We start from the raw sequence: 26,546 nt of genomic DNA, 5'->3' as shown, positions 1-26,546 counted from the left end.
ACATATCAGTATTACCAGTCCCACATCAGTATTACCAGTCCCATATCAGTATGACCAGTATGTTGGCACTTTATAATGAAAGTCTAAACGGTGATGTCATGCCATAGAGTGGAATAAGTGGCGCTGGTGGAATCAGCAGCTGAATAACATAAGGGCATTGTTTAAGATCTGGTGTGTCTTGTTACTTTTCAAATATTTATCTGTTGCAACACAGCGACCTTTTTATCTTGTGAATATCCTCAAACACCTTCCTCCTTTGCTGTTTTTAACAGTTTTGGCAAAATATGAAGTTACATAAAACATGAAGGTCACAACTTACTCATTATTGTCAAAAAACTTCACTCCCTGATTTCTGTCATTTTAAGGCAGAGACGCTATTGTTCAATAATGTATGACTCTTTGAATGTATTGGTTTCAGGACTGTGACAAAATGTTACTGAGGGATCTGGTATTAAAGCTAAGACCTGTCTTATATCTTCCTGGTGATTACATTTGTACCAAGGTAAGTCCATCATTTGTCTTGCTACACATCCAATACACTTGTCACTTATAAAACATTGACTGGATTACCTTCAAATTCATGACAACACCAATGGCAGGCTGAATAACTCTAGGATCAGAAACTGAAGCTGAAGAACCAATCTCAAGAGGGCGCTGTCCACACTACATTTTATATTGTGTGGGCAATATGAATATTATCCCTCTGATCAAAGCAATGCTTTACATAAAAAATCGTAATATTAGCCTGTGAGAGGTCAGAGGTCAGTTGAGCTTTTTTTACAACTCATACCCTTAATTGCTCTGAGTTTCTTGTTCATTAAATACATCTAGAATTTCAAATTAAGAATTCGTACTTGCATATTTTCATGTTGCAGTTGAGGTTGGCAAGGAAATGTACATTGTAAACAGCGGTATAGTTCAAGTCATGGGTGGACCAGATGGAACTAAAGTGTTAGCAACACTACATCCAGGAAGTGTCTTTGGTGAAATCAGGTTGGAATTACTATTTTTAAGTCTGTATTTTTGTTATTGGTATTGAGTTATAAAATGTGTGTCTTCTCAATGAGATATTGTCATGAAGGCTCTTTTTATCACTGCAAACAGAAATTCTGTGAAAGTGCTGTTATAAATGTTCATGAAGTAGTATGCACTACCTCAAAATTAAAAGGCTTAAACTTTTGCTCAAACTTTCCTCAACGAAACCTTCAACCAGTGCTTTGACAAATCAGGGCCACTGTGCAAGTTTCGTACTGGCGAAAAACTTGCCTACTTATTTAAGTAATATTTGCCAATATTTGAAATTCCAAATGGCAGCTATGCCTGTGTTTACTCAGTTTGGAAAAATTAAATTAAATTAAAATTTTTCATTTTCACAAAACTGAGATGGTAAAAACTTTACTTACTACAAGAGTCTAAATAAACCAAAACAAGCAGTAGAGCAGGGATGTATTGTAAAAACTGGAGAATCTGAATATCTATCCACTTGGCAAATTCTACCCTAATTGAACACAAGACAAAACTTATCCAGGTAAAATGTAAAATGAGATGAATGGACAAAACAAGTAGTATTATTTTTGATGGGCATTATAAAAAATTATTAATCTACCTTATGCAGTTATTCAGAAAGTAAAAATAATTACAATCTTTTGTTATAGAAGTAACCAACATTATGAACAATACCTGGAAGTGCTTTAACATTCATTGAAAACCATTTGACAGCCTCGTAAAAGATGGAGGGCAGTGGAAGTTTTGAACTCTGAAGTGATACTGCCCTTTATGTTTATAGCGAATTTGATTTCGTTTTTTAATTGTTTCTGGCAGTCTCCTTGCAATGGGAGGTGGAAATCGCCGAACAGCTGATGTCATCTCTCCAGGTTTTGCTAATTTGTTTGTGCTGAACAAACAGGATCTGCAAGAAGCCATTGTCAACTACCCTGAAGCTCAGGAAAGCTTGAAAAGGAAGGCCAAGTAAGATGAACATCTTTGTTCACTCTGTATGCTGTTTATTCACCGTCAGATTTTCTACAGATCAACTGTCACTTTTGTAATGAAGTCTGATCCATATTGACTCTCCATACTAATCCATCTAAGAGTGAAGTTGAATGTTTGTTGAAGGCTGTAGGCAATAGTATTAAATACACTAACCAAGTCAAAGAACAATTTATTATTTGCTTAGTTTTAATTGCAATACTTTGAAGTAAGGTATCATACAAGATGACTGCAACTATTGAATGTTTTCAAATTTTAATTAAAGGCATATGACCATTATTGAAAATCATTTTTTTTGCAGTGTTAAAGTGTTGTTGATTGGTCTTCAAGTGTTGTTGATGTTGATACTGTACATATGTGTGAACAAAGTAGGGGGTCAATGAACTTTTCAAAACGTAGTCAGTGTTAGAGTTGACAGTTGGAATGTTTGTATCTTTGCAACAGAGAAATAATGAAACAAAATGATGCCAACAAAACTGACAAGAAGAAGAAACGTGGCAAGTCACTCATTGCTGAGAGCATCCTGACAAAACGACGGGAGAACACGCCAAGAATGTTTGATGCTGTCTTGCAAGTTGCCAGAAGTAGTCGATTGTCTCACAGCATCTTGAAGGGAGCAGCTAAGAGGAAGGATAGTGAGTTTGCGGAATATTCATATCATTCCTCCACTGACTCTGAAGCCTCATTCAATGAATATGATGAACAGTCTATCATCAGTGAGAGATCAGGTTAGTTTTCTTCATTTCTGAAGTCTGAATATTGAGTCAGTGCCAGTAACTGTAACTTTTGATCTTTTCCAGCTGTTGATTGTTAAATTCAACCATAGCTTCTTCTTATATGCCCCAAAGCATGTTGAGATACTCAGTATTCAGCTTGTTGACTCAGCATGTCATGTGTAAAGTAAATTGTTGTTGTTGACAAGTGAATTCTGGTATGGACTATAGAATTCAAATGTAAACAATAATACTGTATTAACATGTTGACAAGGTGTTGACAAGAAAAGTAGGTGGTATTTCAGCATGCTTTTATATGGAGTATAACCATAGGGGGTCGCCTACATGTCTGTCCCCAGGGGTGGGTAGGTGTTTTGTTGTATTTCTAATAAAGGTTTATTTTACCAACCTTTGGTGTTTTAGTCTTAACTTAGCACTGGCCTTGACAATCTTGGGTAAACTTTTTATCCCCATGCTGCATCTATTATCTAAAGAGGTTGATTGCCTAATGTGCCAAAGCAAGCAAGTGTAAGTTACTAATCTTTGAACACTGTCACCAGATTACTGCTGGATTAACTTTGACAAAGTCAAAATGAAAGCACCAGCAAGGTATATAATAAGAACTTGAAATTGACATTCATAAATAGTGAAATAAATCATCAAAAGTGACAGATACTGGCATTTTCAACTCTCTTTCATTTACAATTCTTTGTGAACACAGTTCACTGGTAGATATCTGTGAAACGTCAGAGTTCATTTTGTACAAATCATTTGATATGATATCACCACAGAAATGTGACAGGTGTCTTATCAAGTTGAGCAAAATGATCTGTTCATTAGAAATTCTCTATTAATGTATTATTCTAATTGAGTATCTTGTTATTACTCATATCAAACCCAGTAACAAGAGCAGTCAAGCCACAGAGTATTTTCACATTAAGGTAGATGCTCCTTGGGGACAGATATTCAGACTCTCAATTTTTACATTTCTTTTCTGGTCTACAACTTGTAGGGGCTCATTTTAAAGTCCTTGGTGTAAGAAAACTTTTCACTTTCTGAGTTTTTGGAATATTCGAATTTTTATATTTCACTGTACAGTTAACAAAGGGATGCATGGTGGCCATTTTGACTTTCAAATATCGGTAAATCTTGGGCAAGTTGTTTCTCTGGTACCAAAATTTGTACCAATTTTTATTCTTGATTTTGAAAGAAAAAAGTTGAAAGCTGTGTTGACGAAAGTTTGAGTAAAAGTTTAAGTCTTTCACTTTCGAGGCGCATACTACCTTAACCTCTGTGACCATGGTAGTTCAAGGTAACTGGACATTGGCTGTTTTCTGTAAATAACAGCACTGCCAATGTATCAAACATTTGTTATCATGGAGATATATTTTATTTCAGTTACAAGATACAGAAGGAAGAAGAGATCTCCCAACAAGAAGAAATCTGAGAAATGCTCAGGGCATGAAAACAAACCATCATCGTTTGATTCTGCTGTCATTGTCCACTCCTCACCAAAGAGTGATACAGAAGCTGAAGTAGAGAGCATTGTGTCTTCAGCGACAAGAAAACGGAGTAAGAAATCTGCAAGTGGAAAGAAGAAGAAATCGCAGTGCAGTCTGGATGACTTGGACTGTGATTCCTTGCTGAATGACAACAAAGCTGAGATTGTGAATGAAGAAAAACCAAAGTTGAGAAAGAAGAAGTCCAGGGATTCAGTACAGAATGCTATCAGTGATATCATGAAAAACACTGCAGACAGTGATTCAATTGAACAACTGTTGGAACCACGATCTGCCAGTGCTGCTCTGGACAGGAAATTTCAAGATACCGTCCAAGGAACCCCAGAGCAAAGACTGAAGTCTGCTTCTAAATCAAAACAAGAAAAAGATGCAGATTTGGATGGACTTTCTGATATCTTAAATGATAACTATCTGTTCGATAAATCGAAGGAAGACACCGCACTGCTTCCAAAAGCAGCAAAAAAGCCCAGCTCACCTGACAAAACTGACAAACCCAAGGCTCCATCTGCTGGAGGTAGTGCCAGTGATGGACGTGTCGTGATGGAGAAAATGCCCCAGAAATTACCACCATTGAAGTCCTCACAAGGTGTGAAAAATCTACCAAGTGTCACGGCGAGCAAACCAAAACAAACAAGTGCTAAGAAAAAGTCATCTGCCACTCCACCAGCAAGAAAGGTGTCAAGCCGTGCAGATTCTACAATCACTCCGCCTGCAAGGAAGGTCTCAAGCCGGGCAGAATCAACTGCCATCACTCCACCAGCAAGAAAGATGTCAAGCCGTACAGAGTTTGCTGCTACCAAGAACAAAGAAACAACAGCAAAGGAAGGACAGAAAACAACACAGAGTGGTAAGAAGACACCTCAGAGTGCAGCAAAGCAGCCACTCAGTAGAAAGTCATCCGTCATAGGTCAATCAGCAGGCAGGAAAACTAGTCACACAGCAAAACCAACTGGGAAAGAAACCACACAAAAACTACAACCATCACAACAGCAGCAGCAGCAAGGAGGGCAGCAAGTAACAAACAAAAACGATGAAAGCCAGCCCAAATCACCAACATCAACTCCTGAAACAAAACAAGACAATAAAAATGAAGAAAATGAAGAGAAGTGATCTATGTTTTTAAACATGCAGTCTATAATCAGATCTGAGAAGTCCTAAAACGCATCATAGCAGTCCTGTAACAGATCATAGCAGTCCTGAAACAGATCATAGCAGTCCCGAAACAGATCATAGCAGTCCTGAAACAGATCATAGCAGTCCCAAAACAGATCATAGCAGTCCTAAAACGCATCATAGCAGTCCTGTAACAGATCATAGCAGTCCTGAAACAGATCATAGCAGTCCTGAAACAGATCATAGCAGTCCCAAAACAGATCATAGCAGTCCCAAAACAGATCATAGCAGTCCTGTAACAGATCATAGCAGTCCTGTAACAGATCATAGCAGTCCTGTAACAGATCATAGCAGTCCTGTAACAGATCATAGCAGTCCTGTAACAGATCATAGCAGTCCTGTAACAGATCATAGCAGTCCTGTAACAGATCATAGCAGTCCTGTAACAGATCATAGCAGTCCTGAAACAGATCATAGCAGTCCCAAAACAGATCATAGCAGTCCTGTAACAGATCATAGCAGTCCTGAAACAGATCATAGCAGTCCCAAAACAGATCATAGCAGTCCTGAAACAGATCATAGCAGTCCAAAACAGATCAAGATATAAAAATAAAGGAAAATTGTATACAGTATTGACAAAGAATCCACATTACTTTACATATATTGTATGACCACAGTTAGTGTCACTTAAATGAAGTAAGCTACATGGTAACTTACCAATTCAACAAAGAAAAAACGTCAGCCTAGCCATACATTTACATATTCAAACATCTATTAAAGGGACATTATTTGTATCTTTTGACTTTTTTTTCATTTTTTCGATGACTGGAATCCCCGGTCAAATCAATAGGAGACCTAAATTGTGACTATGGATGGCTTCAAGGATATGGAAAACCACCTTCTTGCTCTTTACGGCAAGGTTCAATTTTGGTAAGGGCGTCCGCGCGATTTGAACCAACCGCCATGATTGAACCCCAGCACATGACCAATATTACTATGCATACGTCAACTATCAAAGTACAGCTAGAACGCTGAGCGGCCGTCACCTACACACTAACTTCAGCACAATGCATATCGATGAGCTCACGGCGCATAAACAAATACACATCTCACAAACTACTGTCAAATAGTGAAAAAAACAGGGCATTTGCTTGTCAGTTTCATTTTTGTATCGATGACACGGACTATAGAACAGAAATAAAACCATAAACACAATTGGGTCAATGGTAAAACTAAAACGATGTCAGATTGCTGTGGTGATACTGAAACAGGTACAGAGTAGTGCATTTTCTGTGCATTTGATCGTTAGCAAATCTTCGTCAACTTTTAAGATTTTTAGGGCATTTTCTTGCCATTACGTTGGTTTGTTTACAAACACGACATGATCACTTGTTGAACTTGGAAACATCGCACTCGGACTGAACAGTGCACGGTGTAGCATCTGTGACATCGTGACACCGCGCCGAGCGGGTACTGTACTGTCGATTGATACTGCTTGCGATTGGAGTCACCTCTCGATACACAAGATCTGTTCGAATGTTGTTATTCTCTATGCATCGTGTAATTATTTGTATCAGTTGCATCGCATTTCGAACCAAAAGTGAGTACATCGCAATGACAGTTGCCTAGACCCTATACGTCGCTAATACGGCCTCTGTGCCTCCGACCCACTCCCAAAAGTGGGTTTTGCGTAAGTTTAGAAGTGCAGCTGAGCACATTGTGTACCTGGCCCTGCATACAGGTCTGTGTGTTCCCCGCGTCATATGGCCTCCCTCGCCGTATTACGCCGGGAACACAAAGACCTGTACGCAGGGCTAATCGTGTACCCAGGCGAGGCGGGTGTGCTCAAAACGAAACTCAGTGCGAGTTTGGGATAAAAATGGGTTGTTTCTGGTGGAGAAACTGCACGCCGCAACCGAGGTGCTGCCAGCGATTTGGCACAACCCTGCCACGCAGAGCTAGCTTTCACCCAACAATGTACATGATGTACGTGTCAGTCGCCAAAGCAGCTTCAATCATAGACAGTAGAGGCCCCTCTGTTGTATATGCTTCAATTTCGCGATCACCTCGACAATAACGTGACTGTCTACTGAAGTTTATCCCTTCATTGTACTCTGTTTTGACATTTCTATGCCCACAGGCTTTGGGCAAGTCTACATATGAAGGTACAAACGAGACGAAAAAATAGGCCTTGTCCGAGTCGTCGGCTTCTTGCAGCTTGTAGGCATTTGAAATGCCCATTACAAAAATGTGCTCTGTAGCAGCAAAGAATGGTGTATCTAAGAGCAGGATTGGCCGTCAAGATCTCCATGAAAAACTGACCGTCAAAATGTAACTGAGCAAACGGCATCGGTAATAGGGAATCCTAAACTGCTACACTGCGCTCTCGACTTTCACTTCGTATGGTTTATTTTTTTTACACGCGGATGCTTACATGTAAAGCGGCCTAGATAGCAGTTGGCAGTGTGGTCTTATCGCAGGTCAACGGTAGCCCACCATTAACCCTGACCCAAGGTTTTTCTATACAGTGTACGCAAACGGGATGGAAGTTGTCTATGGTCGACCGTTCTATAGACATCTTTCAGTAAGTCGAACAACATTATCATTTGCAACAATATAAGGTCAAAAGATACAAATAATGTCCCTTTAACATAGACAGTAGATAAACCAAGCACAAGATGACACGATCAAATCCATGAAAACAGTTACTTTTCATAGTTCTCAGAAATGATGTCAGGTATTTCAAAAGACCAGTCACATCTTGCATATGTACAGCCTGGACACCTAACACAAATCTATTGATGAGCCAAAGTAAGAAATGGTCACATATTTGTACCCCCATTCAGACTTTTTCCCAAAATTTGATGACATATTTTTAAATAAAGATTGCAATTTCAAAGGAAATCACAACAGATTCACCTCATAATGTTCTTAACACCTTAGTTTACCCCATTCCTGGCCTTTTAGAGCCGGGCTTTAAGACTAATGTCCTTGATGCGATCTGATTTCATTTGTCTGAGATAATCAAACTTGTATTGCCAATTGTGATATATGTATGGGTGGCAAAAAAGTGTCTGGATGACAAGACAAACTGTTATCTAAAGTGAGGTTGTAACTTGGAAGGTTGTTACATGAATGACAGTGCAGTCAGCATGACATAGTGGATGAGTTTTGAAATGTACACATGATGGACACAGTGGATGAGTTTTCAAACGTACACATGATGATGATGATGATGATGATGATAAACTTAAAAATGGTCTCTTTTAAGGTACCAGCTGTCAGAAAGGTTACAATCTGTGTCATAATCAACCTTGAAAGTTAAATATGTTAAAAGCCTTGACAGATATGATACTGTCAATGTATGTCAATGTCAAAGATAAAAATTGCAAGCTTCTTGTATATTGTGAAAGCTGTATTAGAAGTACTTTTGAAATTGTTAACTACTTTTGAAATATTTTTTTTTCAGTTTTTCCTGTTTGGTTATTGCACATTTTGTCTTAGTCATATCAAATCGAAATGCCATTAAAACTGCACATTGATGTAGTCTTAAAATGGCAACTATTCTATGGTATCACAAAAACAATAAAATTACCAAAAATTGCCATTTATTCAACCTGTCTACACACCCTGTGTACGCACGCCTATCAAAATGTTATTTATCCAACCTGTCCACACAACCTATAGACAGTTGTGTATGTAATATGTATCAAAGGTGCAAAACTTTAATCAAAATGTACAGCTATTAACTTTTCACATTCTGAAGAAATTTTTCTTCAAATAAGAGTATAACAAACAAGTGTAAGTGACCCAGCAAACCTTTCATTGCTGTTTTTCATTCCCTATTATTTATCTATTTATTTATTTATTAATTCTTGATTCATTCATTCGTTTATTCAATTATTTATTTTCAATTTAATTGTGTTAACATGTGAATTAGGAACACATGCAAACCATTTGTAATTGATACTGTTCATTGACACAATTTATGTATTCAGCAGAACTATTTTGATTTTTAAAGTTTCATTTCAATGTCATTGTTGTCAAGGATTGAATATTCATGGCTGCGATTAGTTGGATCTTTTTCTTCATTCTTTAAGTTAATATTTTAATAACAACAAGAAATCAAAACAGTGTTAACAATGGTGAATTGTTCATTATTTTTGCTGGTCAAAAGAAGCAATGAACCTGACACTGGTGATGACAGCATCACAACATTTCTTGCACCAATATTTATCATAAAAACGTGCAGAGAACCTTGACTTTGATAGTTAGAAGGAGGTTTGTGCATTGTGTAAACATATCATCATTGAATGTTGTACATAGGAGGATTATTTTTCTACAAGCTTGCAATGTTTTATTCAGCTTTCTCTTCTTACAGAATAATGTAAATCCCCAATATGTTTCAATTGACGCTGGTTGGCCGTTGACCTTTCCATAAACAATGTTACCATGGTTATCACATCGAATGGTCCAAAGTCTTAGGCCAGTAATGTTTTGGTATGGACCAGAGATCTGCATTAATTTCACTTGTCAGGCAGATTCTGGAAGAATGAAAGGAAATATAACTGACATGACTGTAGCAATGTGTTGACTATGATAGTGGGTGCAGCTCGGAGTTTACTTTGATACTGGATGTGTTTGCCCATCCACGGTCTTGGTTTCATGTGATGCACATAACAGTGTTGCTAGCAATTTTGTCACCTGCATAAACGTTGCAAGATTATGAGATAATCACAGCTATGTGGTCTGAAGTTGAATTTGTGAAAATGTATGATCAAAGTCAGCTACAATCATCAACATTTAACTACACCTTTCTGTTTCATAAAAAAAGTTGACTGTTAAATATTTTTCATCTTCCATATCCTTTGAGTCGCTATGTGCTTTGTGGCATCTGACATCCAGACTATATAGTCCTCACCTGAATTCATAGTAGTGAGTTTATTGCAAAGTAGATAGTTTTGTAACACTGCAATCATTGAAAATTACATCCAATAATCTTACAGGAAGGATACTTAATATCTACAAGTTCACTGATATGTTTCAACAATGATACACTATAGAAATAACGGGCGACACGCTGACCATTAACGTTTATTTGTGGGCAAAGGCGAGAGGAAAGCCAAAAATTAACGGGCGAGGCTTGCCGAGCCCGTTAATTTGGCTTTCCTCGAGCCCGCGCCCACAAATAAACGTTAATGGTCAGAGCGGAGTCTGTTATTTCCATTATATTAACAGTAAACCCAAGAAAACCGTCAAAATTTCCGAAAATTTCAGGAGCGAACGACAACTGGGCCCCAGAAACTGAGCAATATGCGACGCACTGTCACGCGCGCTGTTAAAAATTGGCAAATCCGGAGATGTTTTCAGAAAAAAGCATCTCAACTTGACCTACAATAGCTCCATTTTATTTTGTGATTGATTATGATTTACGTTTAAGCTGTAAAGTTACGATACTTTGAGTTGTGTATCTTATTATTCATATTCACGGGCATGTAAACAAACCATTACTGTGTATTTGTGGTCAGTCACGTGGTTCAGCTCGACCAATCAAAATGCAACGGGCAGGGCATGGTAATATTATGCTGGATAACAGTTTACTGGAAACAGTTTTTAAGTAAACTATTGCACCAATACTTTTATAAACAGCCCAAGAAATGAGTGTAATATATTGTAATGTTGGATATGATATAAATTTATATTATTTTATTGTGTCTGTATAGAAAAGAATGTATATCTACCAGATATCGCACCTTGGTCATTATTTATGTGCAGCAAAATCTTTAAGAATGATCTATAATTAAAATTTAACAATTAACAAATATCGTTGTATTGATTTTTGTAGAGGCAGAGAGTCGGCGACGTTTTGCAGCTGTATCAAAACTTTTGCCAACTGGGAGATACAGCATAGAATGAAACTTGATCACAACTTTACACAGTGCATGTGAATATACACTGCAAATATTTATGACAGATGACATAACAATCTTTTGTTGAGGTGCCTCTCCATGGCAAGTTAGTTGTACTGCTCAAGCATTGTACTGTACAGTGTAGCAGATGCTGAATGTAATTTCTTCAACTGTCAATAAATGATAGTACCTAGTGCCATTGTACAAATGGAAAGTAGACAACTGATCTTATTTACAACAGTTTATTTCCTTTTTGGAAAGAACGGGAAAATGAACAAGTTCAGCGTGTGCACAGTATGTACAGTACAAAGTTCAATTTTTGAAAGTGTCTATTGAAAGTGTAAATCAATGAATTCTTTATCATGTGGTGTGGAAAGTCATGCCTAGATTTATTACAATTACACAGATGTCGATTTATTAGATGTATGCAGAGTTTCAACCTTGATTTTGAACACTGAAGAAGAAAGACAGGTGGAAAATGTCTCATCTAACATTATCAGTGTTCTCTACACTTTCAAGATTTTTTTTCTATTTTCAATGCATATAGACAAAGGGATGTCACAAAACACTATTTCGACGCTTTATCACAGTCTTTTCATTTTGAATCAAACTTAACGTAGAGTTTCCATATCATCATTTTAATAGAGAGGGGCAATGAAAAGTAGTTGTGCGATAGTCAGGAGTAACCCAGACACTATCAGAATATCACGCTAGGGGTTACAGGCTGTTCACTTGGTGTAGGAGTATGAATGCGTGTAGCCAACGTCCGTCCTTTAAATAACCTTCAAAATTATACTCATGTTTCACAGAAAAAAGAGCAAATCTTTATTTTTCATTTTTTCGGACAAATCTTGAAATCTTGTTTTTTTTGTTGAGTTTATTTCAAATGTTAAAAGCTTTTTGATAGGTGTGTTAACAAAAAATGGTGAGGGAGCTGAAGGAATTCAGGAGGATTCAAAATTGTTAGGATGGTAGAAGGGGGGACACTTGAAAGTTTTGTTCTGCCTATAGGGGAACCTGAAAATATTTTGATTCCCTTTTACTTTTTACTATTCCTAGTTTTGGTAGGTAATTCAATGAAAATTAAATTACATTTTAATGTAATCCAATTGTTACAATGTTAGTGATAATTAAAATCTGAAACCATTTTGTAACATTTCATGACTTATCTCGAAAAAATCGAAAGATGTATGATTTTTCATAAATAACACCCAAACAAGTGGGCCCAGTAACAGGGCAGAAGATGCAAACTGTTGGTGATTTTATCACAACTGGAAGTTGTGATATAGAGGTGGTTTCAACTGGTGTTTTGATGTCGTCCATTTCCGTAAACGACAAAAAGTCAAAAACTGCTGAACAGACTGCGTTGATATTTGGTACCGATATTCAGACTGGTTCCAAGGTTCCAATTCCGAAAAATGGAGCCAAACGGAGCGGCGGTTATATAGTTTTGGGAAATTTCAACCCCCCTTTTTAACTAATTGATTTTAGGGGTCTTTCATATATGTAGTTTTGGAATGTACACCAATCCTGCATTGTGGACTGTTTTATGAGTTGTGGAACAGAAATGAGGTTTTGATGAATGTTAAAAATAGCAGGATGGCTGATTCAAAGTATAAGAGATTTCTATGCTCTTTTGGGTATCAAAAGCAATAAAAAAAAACATATTTCATAGTTTAGATTCTCACTTTTGAGATGACCCTAAGCATTTGTTATGTAAACATCCTTGAGTCAATATACAGACTTTGACATTCCTGAGATTAAGTATCCACGACCTCACATGTTACAGTCTTTCACTACAATGGTATGGCCCAAACCCATTGTTATCAATGGTGAGTGTGGACCTGTCTACAGGAAATTGGGGTGAACAGGTTAGACAATGCCGTTACAATTGTAGGTTAGTTATCAAGGTAGCACCAGCATAGAGTCCTGAGCATCTGTCCATGTGTTCTCACAGCAAATTACAGGGAAAAAAATTATTTGAGATGTTTCTCTCCTTTAAATAGAAGTATATTACAATTTAAACCTGTCATGGATGGATTGCTCTCAAATGATCTGAAACACAGTTATTGCCCATTAGCAACAAATCTATAAGCAAGATTTATGTAAAGTTCATGAACTTACACAAGGTATTAGACAAAAGATGACCATGACTTTGCTGCTTTTCAACATTTATTTCATTCAGATTTCCTCAGCTTAGTGTATAATTTTGTAATCTTAATTATTGTCAACTTAGCTTTACTAATTCTAACCTCATTATTCTTACACTACTGTTATACCTTATAACCACAAAATTTCAAGAGATGCATATATGATTGTCACTTAACAAACAATTTACAAATATGTCTTCTGCTTTTTTCTCCATATACATATACATGTCCCTTTTCTCATAAAAATGGGCTTAAAATCGCAATGTGAAAAATAGTCTTTCAGCTATATGTTGCTCATGACTTCGTGGTCTGTCTAATTAGTCCCCACGGACATCGTCCGGGGGGGGGGACTTATAGGTTTGGTCATGTCCGTGCGTACGTGCGTGTGTGCGTCCGTGTGTGCATCTGTCCGTCTGTTCACGCAGATATCTCAGACATGCCCTGGTCAATTTCTTTCAAACTTTGCACAAGGATAGTACCCTACCCCATACAGATGCACGTCGATTTGTTTCACAATGCGATCAAATTTGGCCATGTTAGAGGACTTTTTAGTTTACACCACCATAGACTACCATGTATAAGTCAGCTGTCTATAGAATCCCATGTATAAGGCCAAGTAAAATAAAAATTTAGTTTCTCATCATATTCATATTGCAAAAAGGATTCAGTGACACAGTTTTTAGTCCCCATGGATGAAGTCCAGGGCCTTATAGATTGGGTCATGTCCCTCCGTTCACGCAGATATATCAAATATTTTGACAAAATGTCCCATGACCTCAGTGACCTTTGACCTCAAATATACATATTTGTCCATAACTCAGTAACCACAAGTGCTACACCCTTCATATATGGTATGATGGGACACTGCATGACGCCACATATTGTACCTCATTAATTATGTGCATATCTAATTTTGAGCGAGCCAATAGAGCTAGGTCTGATTTTTGGTATATAGGGATGACTTAGCAATTCAATTTTTTTGACAAAATGTCACATGACCTCAGTGACATTTGACCTGAAATATACATATTTGTCCATAACTCAGTAACCACAAGTGCTACACCCTTCATATATGTATGATGGGACACCGCATGACGCCACATATTGTACCTCATTAATTATGAGTAGTTTCACAATGTACCAGTTGTGATCAAGTGCCATTGGCGCTATTTTTCAATATTACTATGCAATATATCAAATACAGTTTCTTGCTGTCTCCCTACAGTATGCTGTAACACACAATATTCAGTTTGCCAACAAAGCCTGTACATGTAATATGTATTTGATGATGTTTGTGTACAGACTGAAAGCCTGGTCAATCATACAAATGCACAGCCCGCTACATACCGGTATACAGGCTGTGTTGGCAAACAGAACACTGGACAGTTCATGCTGCTATAGGAAGTGAACAAGAACACAGTACCAGTAGTATAAACTGAACAAAAATACTGTTAAAATTATCAAAGTGAATACAACTATACTGCTCTGCTACCGCAGTACTAGTGTCACTGTCACTGTATACTGGCAGAGATAGCTCTGACTCAGATGTAGTTGAAGACAAGTTTGGTCAAATGACGCTCATGACAGTGAAATATACTTGTACACAAGATCAGGCCAGAGAGCAACACATGATATGGAAGACCAGGAGACTTGAAAAAGTATCAGGAATTTTTGAAATCTGGCCTATGAGAATAATCAAATATTAACCCTTTTCTTGCCAAGTCCAAAGGCAGGTAAACATTAAGGCTGTATATGCCTCAATGAAAGGCTCAGACTTTCGTTCAAGCTTTTCTTCAGCAATATTTCCACCCCACTATTTGAAAATCAAGAATAAAAATTGGGACTCACCGTGCAAAGTTTTGTGCTAGAGAATTTACAAATTGCCCAAGATTTGCCGATATTTGCTATTCAAACTACAGCTCCAGAGGCAGGTAAAGTTTTAGGTAGTATGCGCCTTAAAAGTCTTAAATTTTTGCTCAAACTTTCCTGAAGCAATATCTCAACCCTACTCTTTAAAATCAAGAATAAAAATTGGGGGTCACCGTGCTATTTATTTTACTGTAGAAATTAGAAATTACCCACGTTATGCGTTATTTTCAATTCAAAGCACAGCTCCAAAGGCAGGGAAACATTAAAGTTGTATGCGCCTCAATGAAAGGCTTACACTTTCGTTCAAGCTTTTCTCCAGCAATATTTGCACCCAACTCTTTGAAAATCAAGAATAAAAATTGGGGCTCACCGTGCAAATTTTTGTGGTAGAGAAATTACAAATTGCCCAACATTTGCAGATAGTTTCAATTCAAAGTGCAGCTCTAGAGGTAAGTATAGCTTTGAAGTAGCATGCGTCTGAAAGAAAGACTGCAAATTTTGTCGAGCAATATACTTGGTTGAACTCGTTTTGAAGTTCAAGCTGTAGCCCAAGCATCTGAACCAAGTAATACGGATTCTACTACACCAACTGCGACCACACAGTGCAGCCTGCACCACAGCATAAATTTCTCCGCTTGTATTATCAGACTCCAAATTCTTGTAGGGGATTGTGCCCGAATTAATCTATACACCCTTGGGCATCTGCTCAAATCTATCCGTCATATGTACGTCACCACGACTTGAACTGATTGTACAAATTTGTGGTGTGACTCCGATACGTTAAAGTTAAAAGTGACCCGCTATGACAGTGAGGTAAATCCGCAAGATATGAGTTAGAAAGGCGCTAAATGACAGGAGATAGTCTTGAAAAAACTATGATATATTTTCTGCCGTTAAGATTGATTTTGATGTGATTTGCATCTTAGCAATTTTACAATACATTGAGGAGCGGTATTTAAGTGAATGGAAAGCCCGAAGTAGTGACCACTGCAATTTATCCCTGCTCTTCATAACTTCGTTTAGGGTTTTGCCGCGCCTAGATGCTGTCTTACGCTTTGGCTTATAATCACAGTTACGAGTGGAGTGATACGTACCGGCCGCCGCGTACTATGCATATAAGAAGGGGTCCCCTCTTATATGCATAGTACGCGGCGGCCGGTACGTATCACTCCACTCGTAACTGTGCTTATAATGCTAAAACTGAAGCATTTACGATCGCTAAAATACACACGTGAATTGGTCCATTTAGAAAAGACGTTCGATATTATCACTTGTCATTTTGTGCACAGTCCCTCGTGGCTATTCAGCTCTGGGACTATTCGCCCCATAGACGAGTGTCTCGCTTCTGTACACTCGTCTATGGGGCGAATAGTCCCAGAGCTGAATAGCCCACCAAGGGACTGTGTTTTGTGTCACAAAGCTATGCTGCTAATTGCTTATTCACTGGTATTTTACTATAACGGTTCTACTATCATAGTAGACAGTCGCAGCTGAAGTTCTCCATTTACACACGCCTGGATGTAACGGATTGATGTTGGCACTTTTTAGTAGGTGCAGTAGGTGTTCGATATATAAAAGTGGGGTCGATGTAGCAAGAGTTACCTGGTCATGCAGGTACACTTTAAGGTAGTATGCGCCTTAATAAAAGACGTCACGAGCTGAAATTATTAGCTGGCCGAAATCAAACCAGTTGTGTTTTGCAGAAAACCTACCATCTACCGTCCGCGTTGTCCTACAAAAATACTGATTTTTATTACCGTTATATTTGTATTGCATCCATGGTGTACTCAGAGCTTTGTATTTGAGGGCAGCAGACGGTGTTACGTCACAGAGTTCAACCAGCTCTAGTAACCGTTGCTATATCGACCCCAATTTTAGTAATCGAACACCTGCAAAAAGTGTCAATATCCATCCGCTAAATCCAGGCGCGTGTTATATTAAAACGTGAGTGAATAAGATATTAGCAGCATAGTTTAGAAGGTCTTAACCTAAAATTGACACAAAATGATAAGCGATAGTATCCAACGTCTTTTCTAAATGAAGCAATTCATGTGTATGTTTTAGCGATGGTGAATGCTCCAATTTGAGCATTATAAGCCAAAGCGTAAGACAGCATCTTGGTGCGGCAAAGCAGGGATAAATTGCAGTGGTCACGTGATCTCGGGCTTTCCATTTACTTACCGCTCCTCAATGTATTGCAAAATTGCTAAGATGCAATCACATCAAAATCAATCTTAACGGCAGAAAATACATAGTTTTTTCAAGACTATCTCCTGTCATTTAGCGCCTCTCTAACTCATTGCGGATTGACCTCGCTGTCACACGGCGTCACTTTTAACTTGAAAGTACCGGAGTCACACCACAAAATTGTACAATCAGTTCAAGTTGTGGTGCCGTACGTATGACGGGTCGATTTGAGCAGATACCCAAGAGTGTATAGATTAATTAAGGAACAATCCCGTACAGGAATTTGAAGTCCCATGATACAAGTGGAGAAATTTATGCTGTGGTGCAGGCTTACTGTGTGGCCGTAGTTTGCTGTAGTAGAATCCGCATGACGTGGTTCAGATAAACAAAGTTTCCCATACGTTCAACTCTTCAAACTAGGCCATGATCCAATTTCAAAGTCTCCGATAATTTCTCCCTTAATTCAAAAACCAGAAAGACTGAATTTCTGACCACTGTAAGTTTACCGATAGTTTTAATTCAAACTGGCGGCCAACTCTGTGTTAACTCTATGGAGAAAAACAAAATTTCTGATTTTCGAAAGAAAGATTAAGTACACCAAGAGCTTTAAAATTAAGCCCCACAAGGGGTAGATAAAGAAAAGATTAAAAAAGGTTTGAGAGTCCTAATATCTGTCCCCGAGGCGAATTTTACTTTTACTATAGAAAGTACAAGTTACCCACGTTTTCCCGTTATTTTCAATAATTCAAAGTGCAGCTCCACAGGCAGGCAAATTTTAAGGTTGTATGAGCCACAAAGAAAGGCTCATACTTTCGCTAAGCTTTTCTCGAGCAATATTTCAAACACACTCTTCTAAAATCAAGAATAAAAATTGGGGGTCACTGTGCATTTTTTTTTTTTTTTTTTGCTAGAAAAATTATAAATTACCCAACATTAGCCGTTATTTGCTATTCAAACTACAGCTCGAGAGGCAGGTAAACTTTAAGGTAGTATGCGCATAAATCAAAGGCTTAAGCTTTTGCTCAAACTTTTTATCAATGATATCTCAACCATGCTCTTTCAAAATCAAGAAAAAAAATTGGGGGTCACCATGCAAATTTTTGTGCTAGAGAAATTGTAAATTGCACAAGATTTGCCGGTATTTCCACTGAATTCAAAGCGAGGCTCCAGATGCAGGTAAATCTTTAACGTAGTATGCGCCTCAATCAAAGGCTTAAATTTTTGCTCACACGATTTATCAACAATATTTCTAACATTCTCTTTCAAAATCAATAATAAATATTTCGGGCACCGTTCATTTTTCCTGCTAGAGAAATTACATATTGCCCAAGATTAGCCGTTATTTGCTAATCAAACTACAGCTGAAGAGGTAGGTATACTTTAAGGCTGTATGCGCATCAATCATGCAGGGCTTAAATTTTTCCTCAACCGTTTCGTCAACAATGTTTCAACCATGCTCTTTCAATCAAGAATAAAAATTTGGGGCCACAGTGCAAATGTTTGTGCTAGAGAAATTACAAATTGCCCAAGATTTACAGGTATTTTCAATTCAAAGTGCCACTCCACAGGCAGGAAAACTTTAAGGTTGTATGCGCCTAAAAGAAAGGCTTATACTTTCACTAAAGCTATTCTCGAGCAATATTTTAAACGCACTCTTCCAAAATCAAGAATATATAATAATATAAATAGGGGGGTAACCGTGCGTTTTTTTCTGCTAGAGAAAATTACAAATTGCCCAAGATTAGCCGTTATTTGCTATTCAAACTACATGTGCAGAGGCAGGTATACTTTAAGGTTGTATGCGCCTTAATCAAAGGCTTAAATTTTTGCTAAAACTTTTCGTCAACAATGTTTCAACCATATCCTTTCAAAATCAAGAATAAAAATTTGGGGTCACATTGCAAATTTTTGTGTTAGAGAAATTACAAATTGCCCAAGATTTACAGGTATTTTCAATTCAAAGTGAACCTCAACAGGCAGGTAACTTTAAGGTTGTATGCGCCTCAATGAAAGGCTTAAACTTTCGCTAAAGCTTTTCTCAAGCAATATTTCAACCATACTCTTTCAAAATCAAGAATAAAAATTGGGGGTCACTGTGCATTTTTTTCTACCACAGAAATTACAAATTGCCCAAGATTAGCCTTTATTTGCTATTCAAACAACAGCTCGAGAGGCAGGTAAACTTTAAGGTAGTATGCGCCTCAATCAAAGGTTATATAAGCTTTTACTCAAATTTTTTGTCAATGATATCTCAATCACACTCTTTCAAAATCAAGAATAAAAATTTGGGGTCACCGTTCAATATTTTGTGTTATAGAAATCACAATTTACCCAACTTTTACTAATATTTTCAATTCAAAGTGCACCTCCAGGGGCAGGTCAACTTTGAGGTAGTATGCGCCTCGATGAAAGACTAAAGCTTTCGCTTAAGCTTTCCTCAAGCAATATTTCAACCATACTTTTCAAAATCAAGAATAAAAATTTGAAGTCACAGTGCAATATCTTTTACTTTAGAAATTACAAGTTACCCACGTTTTACCGTTATTTTAATTTCAAAGTGCAACGCCATAGGCAGGTAAACTTTTAGGTTGTATGCGCCTCAATCAAAGGCTTAAATTTTTGCTTAAACGTTTCATCAACAATATTTCTAACATGCTATATCAAAATCAAGATAAAAGTTGGATGTCACTGTGCAAATTTTTGTGCTAGAGAAATTACAAATTTCCCAAGATTTAGAGGTATTTTCAATTCAAAGTGCACCTCTAAAGGCAGGGAAACTTTAAGGTTGTATGCGCCTCAAAGAAAGGCTTATGCTTTCGCTATATCTTTTCTGGAGTAATATTTAAACCACACTCTTCCAAAATCAAGAATAAAAATTGAGGGTCACCGTTCATTTTTTTTCTGCTAGAGAAATTTCAAATCGCCCAAGATTTGCCGCTATTTGCTATTCAAATAACAGCTCCAAAGGAAGGTATACTGTAAGGTAGTATGCGCCTCAATCAAAGCCATAACTTTTTGCTCAAACTCTTGGTCAACAATGTTTCAAACCACGGGGCCATGCTCTTTCAAAATCAAGAATAAAATTGGTAGTCACCGTAATTTTTTACTGTAGAAATTGCAAATTTTCCAGGTTTTAAGTTTATTTTCAATCAAAAGTGCGGATCCAGAGGCAGGCAAATTTTAGAGTTTTATAAGAACAATAAAGGGCTTAGACTTTCTCTCAAGCGTTTTTCCTGCAATATTTCAACCATACCCTTTCAAAGTCAAGAATAAAAATTGGGTGTTACCGTGCTAAGTTTTGTGCTAGAGAAATTATAAATTGCCCGGGATTTGCCAATATTTGCAATTCAAAGTGCAGCTCCAGATGCAGGTAAACTTTAAAGTGGCACTCCCACTTGGTAACATTTTTAAAACACATTTTTTTAGTGCCAACGGTCGATATTTGACGTGGCGACTGCGCGCGGATCGCGAGATATCGATAAAAGCGTGTCTTCAAAAAAGTAAAAGTTTGAATTCCGGTGGCCCACCTAAATTCAGCTTCCGAACATCGAACGTTCGGCACTGGGGCCATTGTCAACTAAGCTATGGAGTACGAGTCTACACTGACGCTGCTGTACGCCACAGTACCACTTGCGTCGGTGATCGGTCATGCCCCATGGGAGAAAGCTGAGCCTTACTGACTTGGTGAAAAAACGAAAAACAATTTTTGCTGATTCCACCAGAATTCGCATAGGTGACTAGCCCAGTTACGTGCGGTTGATACATAGCGGCCACCGCGTGGTATGCATAGACGCATGTATACACGCGCGCGGCGAACCACACGTTCTGTGTGGCAGACGACAAAATGTAGTCATCAGAGGCGGCTTATATTTGACACGTAAAAACTGATGTTTATGTGGTATTGGTTAAAAATATAATACAACTGATTAAGAATAATGAAAACGACAAAAGCTAAGAAGAAGTTTTCAAAAACTGACCTGTGGTAAAGGCATAATGCTGTATATAAAGTCTTCGCAGTGGGAGGTAAAATTGCGTCGTTCGAACTTATTATGGACTCCCAAGAATATCGTCAATCAGCACAACAACAAACCTTCGGGGATTTCGCGTCATAATCAGAAACGATCGTAAAACTTCGGGATGTGAAAAATACGCGCGGGAAATGACATATTTTTATCGATATCTCGCGATCCGCGCGCAGTCGCCACGTCAAATATCGACCGTTGGCATTAAAAAAATGTGTTTTAAAAATGTTACCAAATGGGAGTGCCTCTTTAAGGTAGTATGGCGCCTCAATCAAAGGCTTCACACAGCTGAAATTATTAGCTTGCCGAAATTAAACCTGTTGTGCATTGTGATGCAGAAAAGCTACCATCTACCGAGTGAATAAGTAATTAGCAGCATAGCTTTAGAAGGTTTTATTCCCTGAAATTGACACAAAATGACAAGCGATAATATTCAACGTCTTTTCTAAATGAAGCAATTCATGTGCCTGTTTTATGGACTCCCAAGAATATCGTCAAACACAACAACAAACCTTCGGGGGATTTCGCGTCATAATCAGAAACGATCGTAAAACTTCGGGATGTGAAAAATACGCGCGGGAAATGACATGTTTTTATCGATATCTCGCGATCCGCGCGCAGTCGCCACGTCAAATATCGACCGTTGTGTTTTAAAAATGTTACCAAATGGGAGTGCCTCTTTAAGGTAGTATGCGCCTCAATCAAAGGCTTCACACAGCTGAAATTATTAGCTTGCCGAAATTAACCTGTTGTGTATTGTGATGCAGAAAAGCTACCATCTACCGTCCGCGTTGTCCAACAAAAATACTGATTTTTATACCGTTATATTTGTATTGCATTCATGGTTTACTCAGAGCTTTGTATTTGACGGCAGCAGACCGTGTTACGTCATAGAATTCAACCAGCTAACCGTTGCTATATCGACCCCAATTTTAGTAATCGAACACCTGCAAAAAGTGCCAATATTCATCCGCTAAATCCAGGCGAGTGTTAATGGGAACTTCAGCTGCGACTGTCGACCGTGATAGTAGCACCGTTATAGTAAAATGGCAGTGAATAAGTAATTAGCAGCATAGCTTTGGAAGGATTTAATACCCTAAAATTGACACAAAATGACAAGCGATAATATCCAACGTCTTTTCTAAATGAAACAATTCATGTGCGTGTTTTAGCGGTGGTGAATGCTCCAATTTGAGCATTATAAGCCAAAGCGTAAGACAGCATCTTGGTGCGGCAAAACCCTAAACTAAGTTATGAAGAGCAGGGATAAATTACAGTGGTCAATTATGGGCTTTCCATCAACTTACCGCTCCTCAATTCATCGCAAAATTGCGAAGGTGCAAATTACATCAAAATCAATCTTAACGGCAGAAAATACATATTTTTTTTTTCAAGACTATCTCCTGTCATTCAGTGCCTCTCTAACTCATATCTTGCGGATTTACCTTGCTGTCACACTGGGTCACTTTTAACTTGAACGTACCGGAGTCACACTACAAAATTGTGCAATCAGTTCAAGTCGTAGTGACATACGTGCGACCGATCGATTTGAGCAGATGCCCAAGGGTGTATAGATTAATTAAGGAACAATCCCCTACAAGACCTTGGTGTCCGATAATACAAGTGGAGAAATCTATGCTGTGGCGCAGGCTGTACTGTGTGGCCGCTAAGTTTGCTGTAGTAGAATCCGTATTACTTGGTTCAGATAAGGGATGGACCATTAGACCTTGGGAGGAGGGTGGTCACAATGAAATTGTGAAATTTTTTTTACTATTGTAAATTTCTGAAATTTTTTTTCCCATTGAGATTAGCTGTGCAAATTTTTTTTTCGGAGTAAATTTTCACATTTATAATTTTTTTTTAGTTCGTCGCTGTCTGAAGATAAAGAGGGCAAAGATGTGGTGCCAAGCACCACAAGCGGCCACGCAAGCGGTCACTGGGAAGAGGTCAGGAGAGAGGTGTCCCCCTGCTGCTGTTGGAGCTTTTGAAAAATAGAGATTAAAATGGTGTTATTTGGTGGCACTTGGGAAGTATTTTTGCGGGGGGAGGTCAGGAGGGGGTGTCTCCCTCCTGCTGTTGGAGCTTTTGAAAAATAGAGATTAAAATGGTGTTATTTGGTGGCACTTGGGAGTATTTTTGCAGGGGTGGTCAGGAGGGGGTGTCTCCCTCCTGCTGTTGGAGGTTTTGAAAAATAGAGATTAAAATGGTGTTACACTTGGGGAGTATTTTTGCGGGGGGAGGTCAGGAGGGGGTGTCCCCCTCCTGCCGTTGGAGCTTTTGAAAAATAGAGATAAAAATGGTGTTATTTGGTGGCACTTTGGGAGCATCTTTTTCGGATTACACATCTTCCTCTGAAACATGGTCTTCTTGCTCCTCAGTAGCTTCCTATAGTTTTGAAAATTGACTATTTTGGTTTCCTGGCTTCCCTTTCTACTGCGTGGTGAAATGCCTACATTCACCCCACCAAACATCATGCATATCTCATGATTTACAATTGATTTTGACAAGCTGAGAAGCTAAAATAAGCTAAATAATATAGTTAAATTTGCATATTTGTGTTTTTAGAGCAATTGTTGCCCTTTTTTGATCAAAACATCTATTTCTCTGTAGCAGCATGTCAAATTGATTGGGTGTGTATAGATGTGTTGAAATTTCAACATTTGTCTTTTTAGGGCAATTTATGCCATTCATGGTCAAAAAATCTGTATTCTCTGAAAGGGCTTGTCCAATTTCTTTGAAATTTGCTACACAAAAACGATTATTCATGCAGATTTATTCAGTATTTGCTATCGAGAAACTTTCAAAGTTCAACCCTTTTGTGTGTTTTGTGTTGGGATTTGTTGGATAGATGGCATTCTACGTAGTGTATTGTTGAATGTTAAAACATGTGTTGCTGTTGTTTTTTTAGGCTGTTTTTTGAGAAAATGCCTTTTTAAAAGCAAAATAATACATAATGACTTGATATGTTGTTTTATCATTATTGACGTGTTTCTACTTGTTCACCCATTCTTGCATTCATCATTGCAATAAAATGCTGTGAAAAAAATGAAACTGATGTGGCCTGCATCTGTTTACCTTGATCTTAAAAGGCAAATACAACTTTCTGTCTTGTACAACCATACCATAGTTTCAATGTTTTACCTAGTGTACCTGCTTGGTTTGTACGCAGGATACAAGTAGAAAACAGGCTCTATAATTTCATAATTTTCAAGTGATCAGAATACAAAAGTCCTGAAAAGATAAGATAATCACAACTTCCAGTATAAGGGATACAGTCACTCTAAATGTATAAATTAAAATTAAAAATGTGCCTGGAGGATGTACTAAAAAATACAGAAAGTTGCTTTCTGTCGGTAAAATCTAAAAAAAATTCAAAATTTTAAAGACTTTTGCAGATTTTTTTTTACGCCTTTGTCTTCTTATTTATTTTTTTTTATTTTGCAAACTAGTTTGAAGATTTTTTTTCCCTAACTTTCTGCTCTGAAAATTTTTTTTTCTGTTTTTGACCACCCCCCTCCCAAGATCTAATGGTCCGTCCCTAGACAAACTAAGTTTCGCATACGTTCAACTCTTCAAACTAGGCCATCATCCAATTTCAAAGTCTCCGATAATTTCTCCCTAAGTTCAAAAACCCTGAACTAAACTCCTTTGAAGTTCAATTTGAAAATTAAGCATGTAATTTACCTTTTCTCAGCATACAGCAGCCCAGCAGGTCAATTATTGGGTAGAATGCCTCCACAGGCAGATAATCTTTAAGGTAGTATGCGTCTCAAAGAAAGATTAAAACTTTTGCTTAAGCTTTTCGCAAGCAATATTTCAACCATACTCTTTCAAATCATGAAGAAAAATTAGGGGTCACAGTGCAATATCTTTTACTTTAGAAATTACAAGTTACCCACGTTTTACCGTTATTTTAATTTCAAAGTGCAACGCCATAGGCAGGTAAACTTTTAGGTTGTATGCGCCTCAATCAAAGGCTTAAATTTTTGCTTAAACGTTTCATCAACAATATTTCTAACATGCTATATCAAAATCAAGAATGAATGTCTGGGGTCACCGTGCTATTTATTTTACTGTAGAAATTACACATTGCCCAAGATTTACAGATATTTTCAATTCAAAGTGCACCTCCAAAGGCAGGGAAACTTTAAGGTAGTATGCGTCTCAATCAAAGGCTTAAGCTTTTGCTCAAACTTTTTGTCAATGATATGTCAACAATGCTCTTTCAAATTTAAGAATAAAAATTAGGGGTCATCTTGCAAATTTTAGTGCTAGGGAAGTTACAAAATGCCAAAGATTTGCCGACATTTTCAATTCAAAGCGTAGCTCCAGATGCAGGTAAACTTTTAGGTAGTATGCCCTTCAATCGAATCAAGACAATCTCCTGTCATTTAGTGCCTTTCTAACTCATATCTTGCGGACTTATCTCGCTGTCTCACCGAATCACTTTTAACTTGAACGTACCGGAGTCACACCGTGCATTTTTTAGCTCACATTTGGTATACCAATGTGAGGTAATCGTATAAGCTGAATCAGTTCATTTGCATGCCATTTGCATGTCTGTATGTATGTATGTATGTATGTATGTATGTATGTATGTATGTACTTATGTATATAAGTATGTTTGTCCGTCCACGTCAAAAACAGCTAAACCGCAGCACCTACTGTCTTAGTATTTGGTGTACAGGTGCACCTAGGGGTGGAGATGTGAATTTGTTCAAATGAACATGTCAGTGCCAAAAATATGCAAATGAGGGGAAAAAGGAAAAACCCTGCAAATTGCTAAAACTCTGTAACCGTTGGTCAGATTGGGTTGAAACTTGGTGTGCAGGTTCCTTCAGGCATTCTAAAGTAGGTGTTTAAAATTTGGGATGAAATTTGCATGTTTCTATTTTTAAGGTAATTTTTCAGTTTTTAGTCAAAAAATGTTTTTCTCTGAAACCACTCATCTGATTGCTTTGAAAGTTGGTATACATGTTCCTCAGGATGACCTCAGTCAAGTGTATACAAATTGAATTGAAATTTTCATATTTGTGATTTTTGGGCAATTTTCCAAATTTTTGGTCAAAATTTT

General features: G+C 37.8%; 1 protein-coding gene across 1 annotated transcript; it reads left to right on the top strand.

Annotated features, from left to right (window-relative positions):
• Positions 1–882: 882 nt before the first annotated feature.
• On the top strand, positions 883–5,490 carry LOC139148418 (uncharacterized). Its single transcript, XM_070719868.1, has 4 exons — positions 883–993; positions 1,822–1,968; positions 2,434–2,717; positions 4,101–5,490. Exons 1-4 carry the CDS (start codon positions 893–895, stop codon positions 5,330–5,332), a joined length of 1,764 nt encoding a protein of 587 aa, XP_070575969.1. The 5' UTR covers positions 883–892; the 3' UTR covers positions 5,333–5,490.
• The last annotated feature ends 21,056 nt before the right edge of the window (positions 5,491–26,546 follow it).

Source organism: Ptychodera flava, chromosome 13 (assembly GCF_041260155.1).
Source record: "Ptychodera flava strain L36383 chromosome 13, AS_Pfla_20210202, whole genome shotgun sequence".
NCBI classification, from domain to species: Eukaryota; Metazoa; Hemichordata; class Enteropneusta; family Ptychoderidae; genus Ptychodera; species Ptychodera flava.
This window is presented reverse-complemented; position numbering and strand designations above follow the sequence as displayed.

Coding starts and splice junctions, on each gene's coding strand:
- LOC139148418 (XM_070719868.1), top strand. CDS start 893: ATGTACATTGTAAACAGCGGTATAGTTCAAGTCATGGGTGGACCAGAT. Junction 994..1,821: donor AGTGTCTTTGGTGAAATCAG/GTTGGAATTACT, acceptor TGTTTCTGGCAG/TCTCCTTGCAATGGGAGGTG. Junction 1,969..2,433: donor AGCTTGAAAAGGAAGGCCAA/GTAAGATGAACA, acceptor TCTTTGCAACAG/AGAAATAATGAAACAAAATG.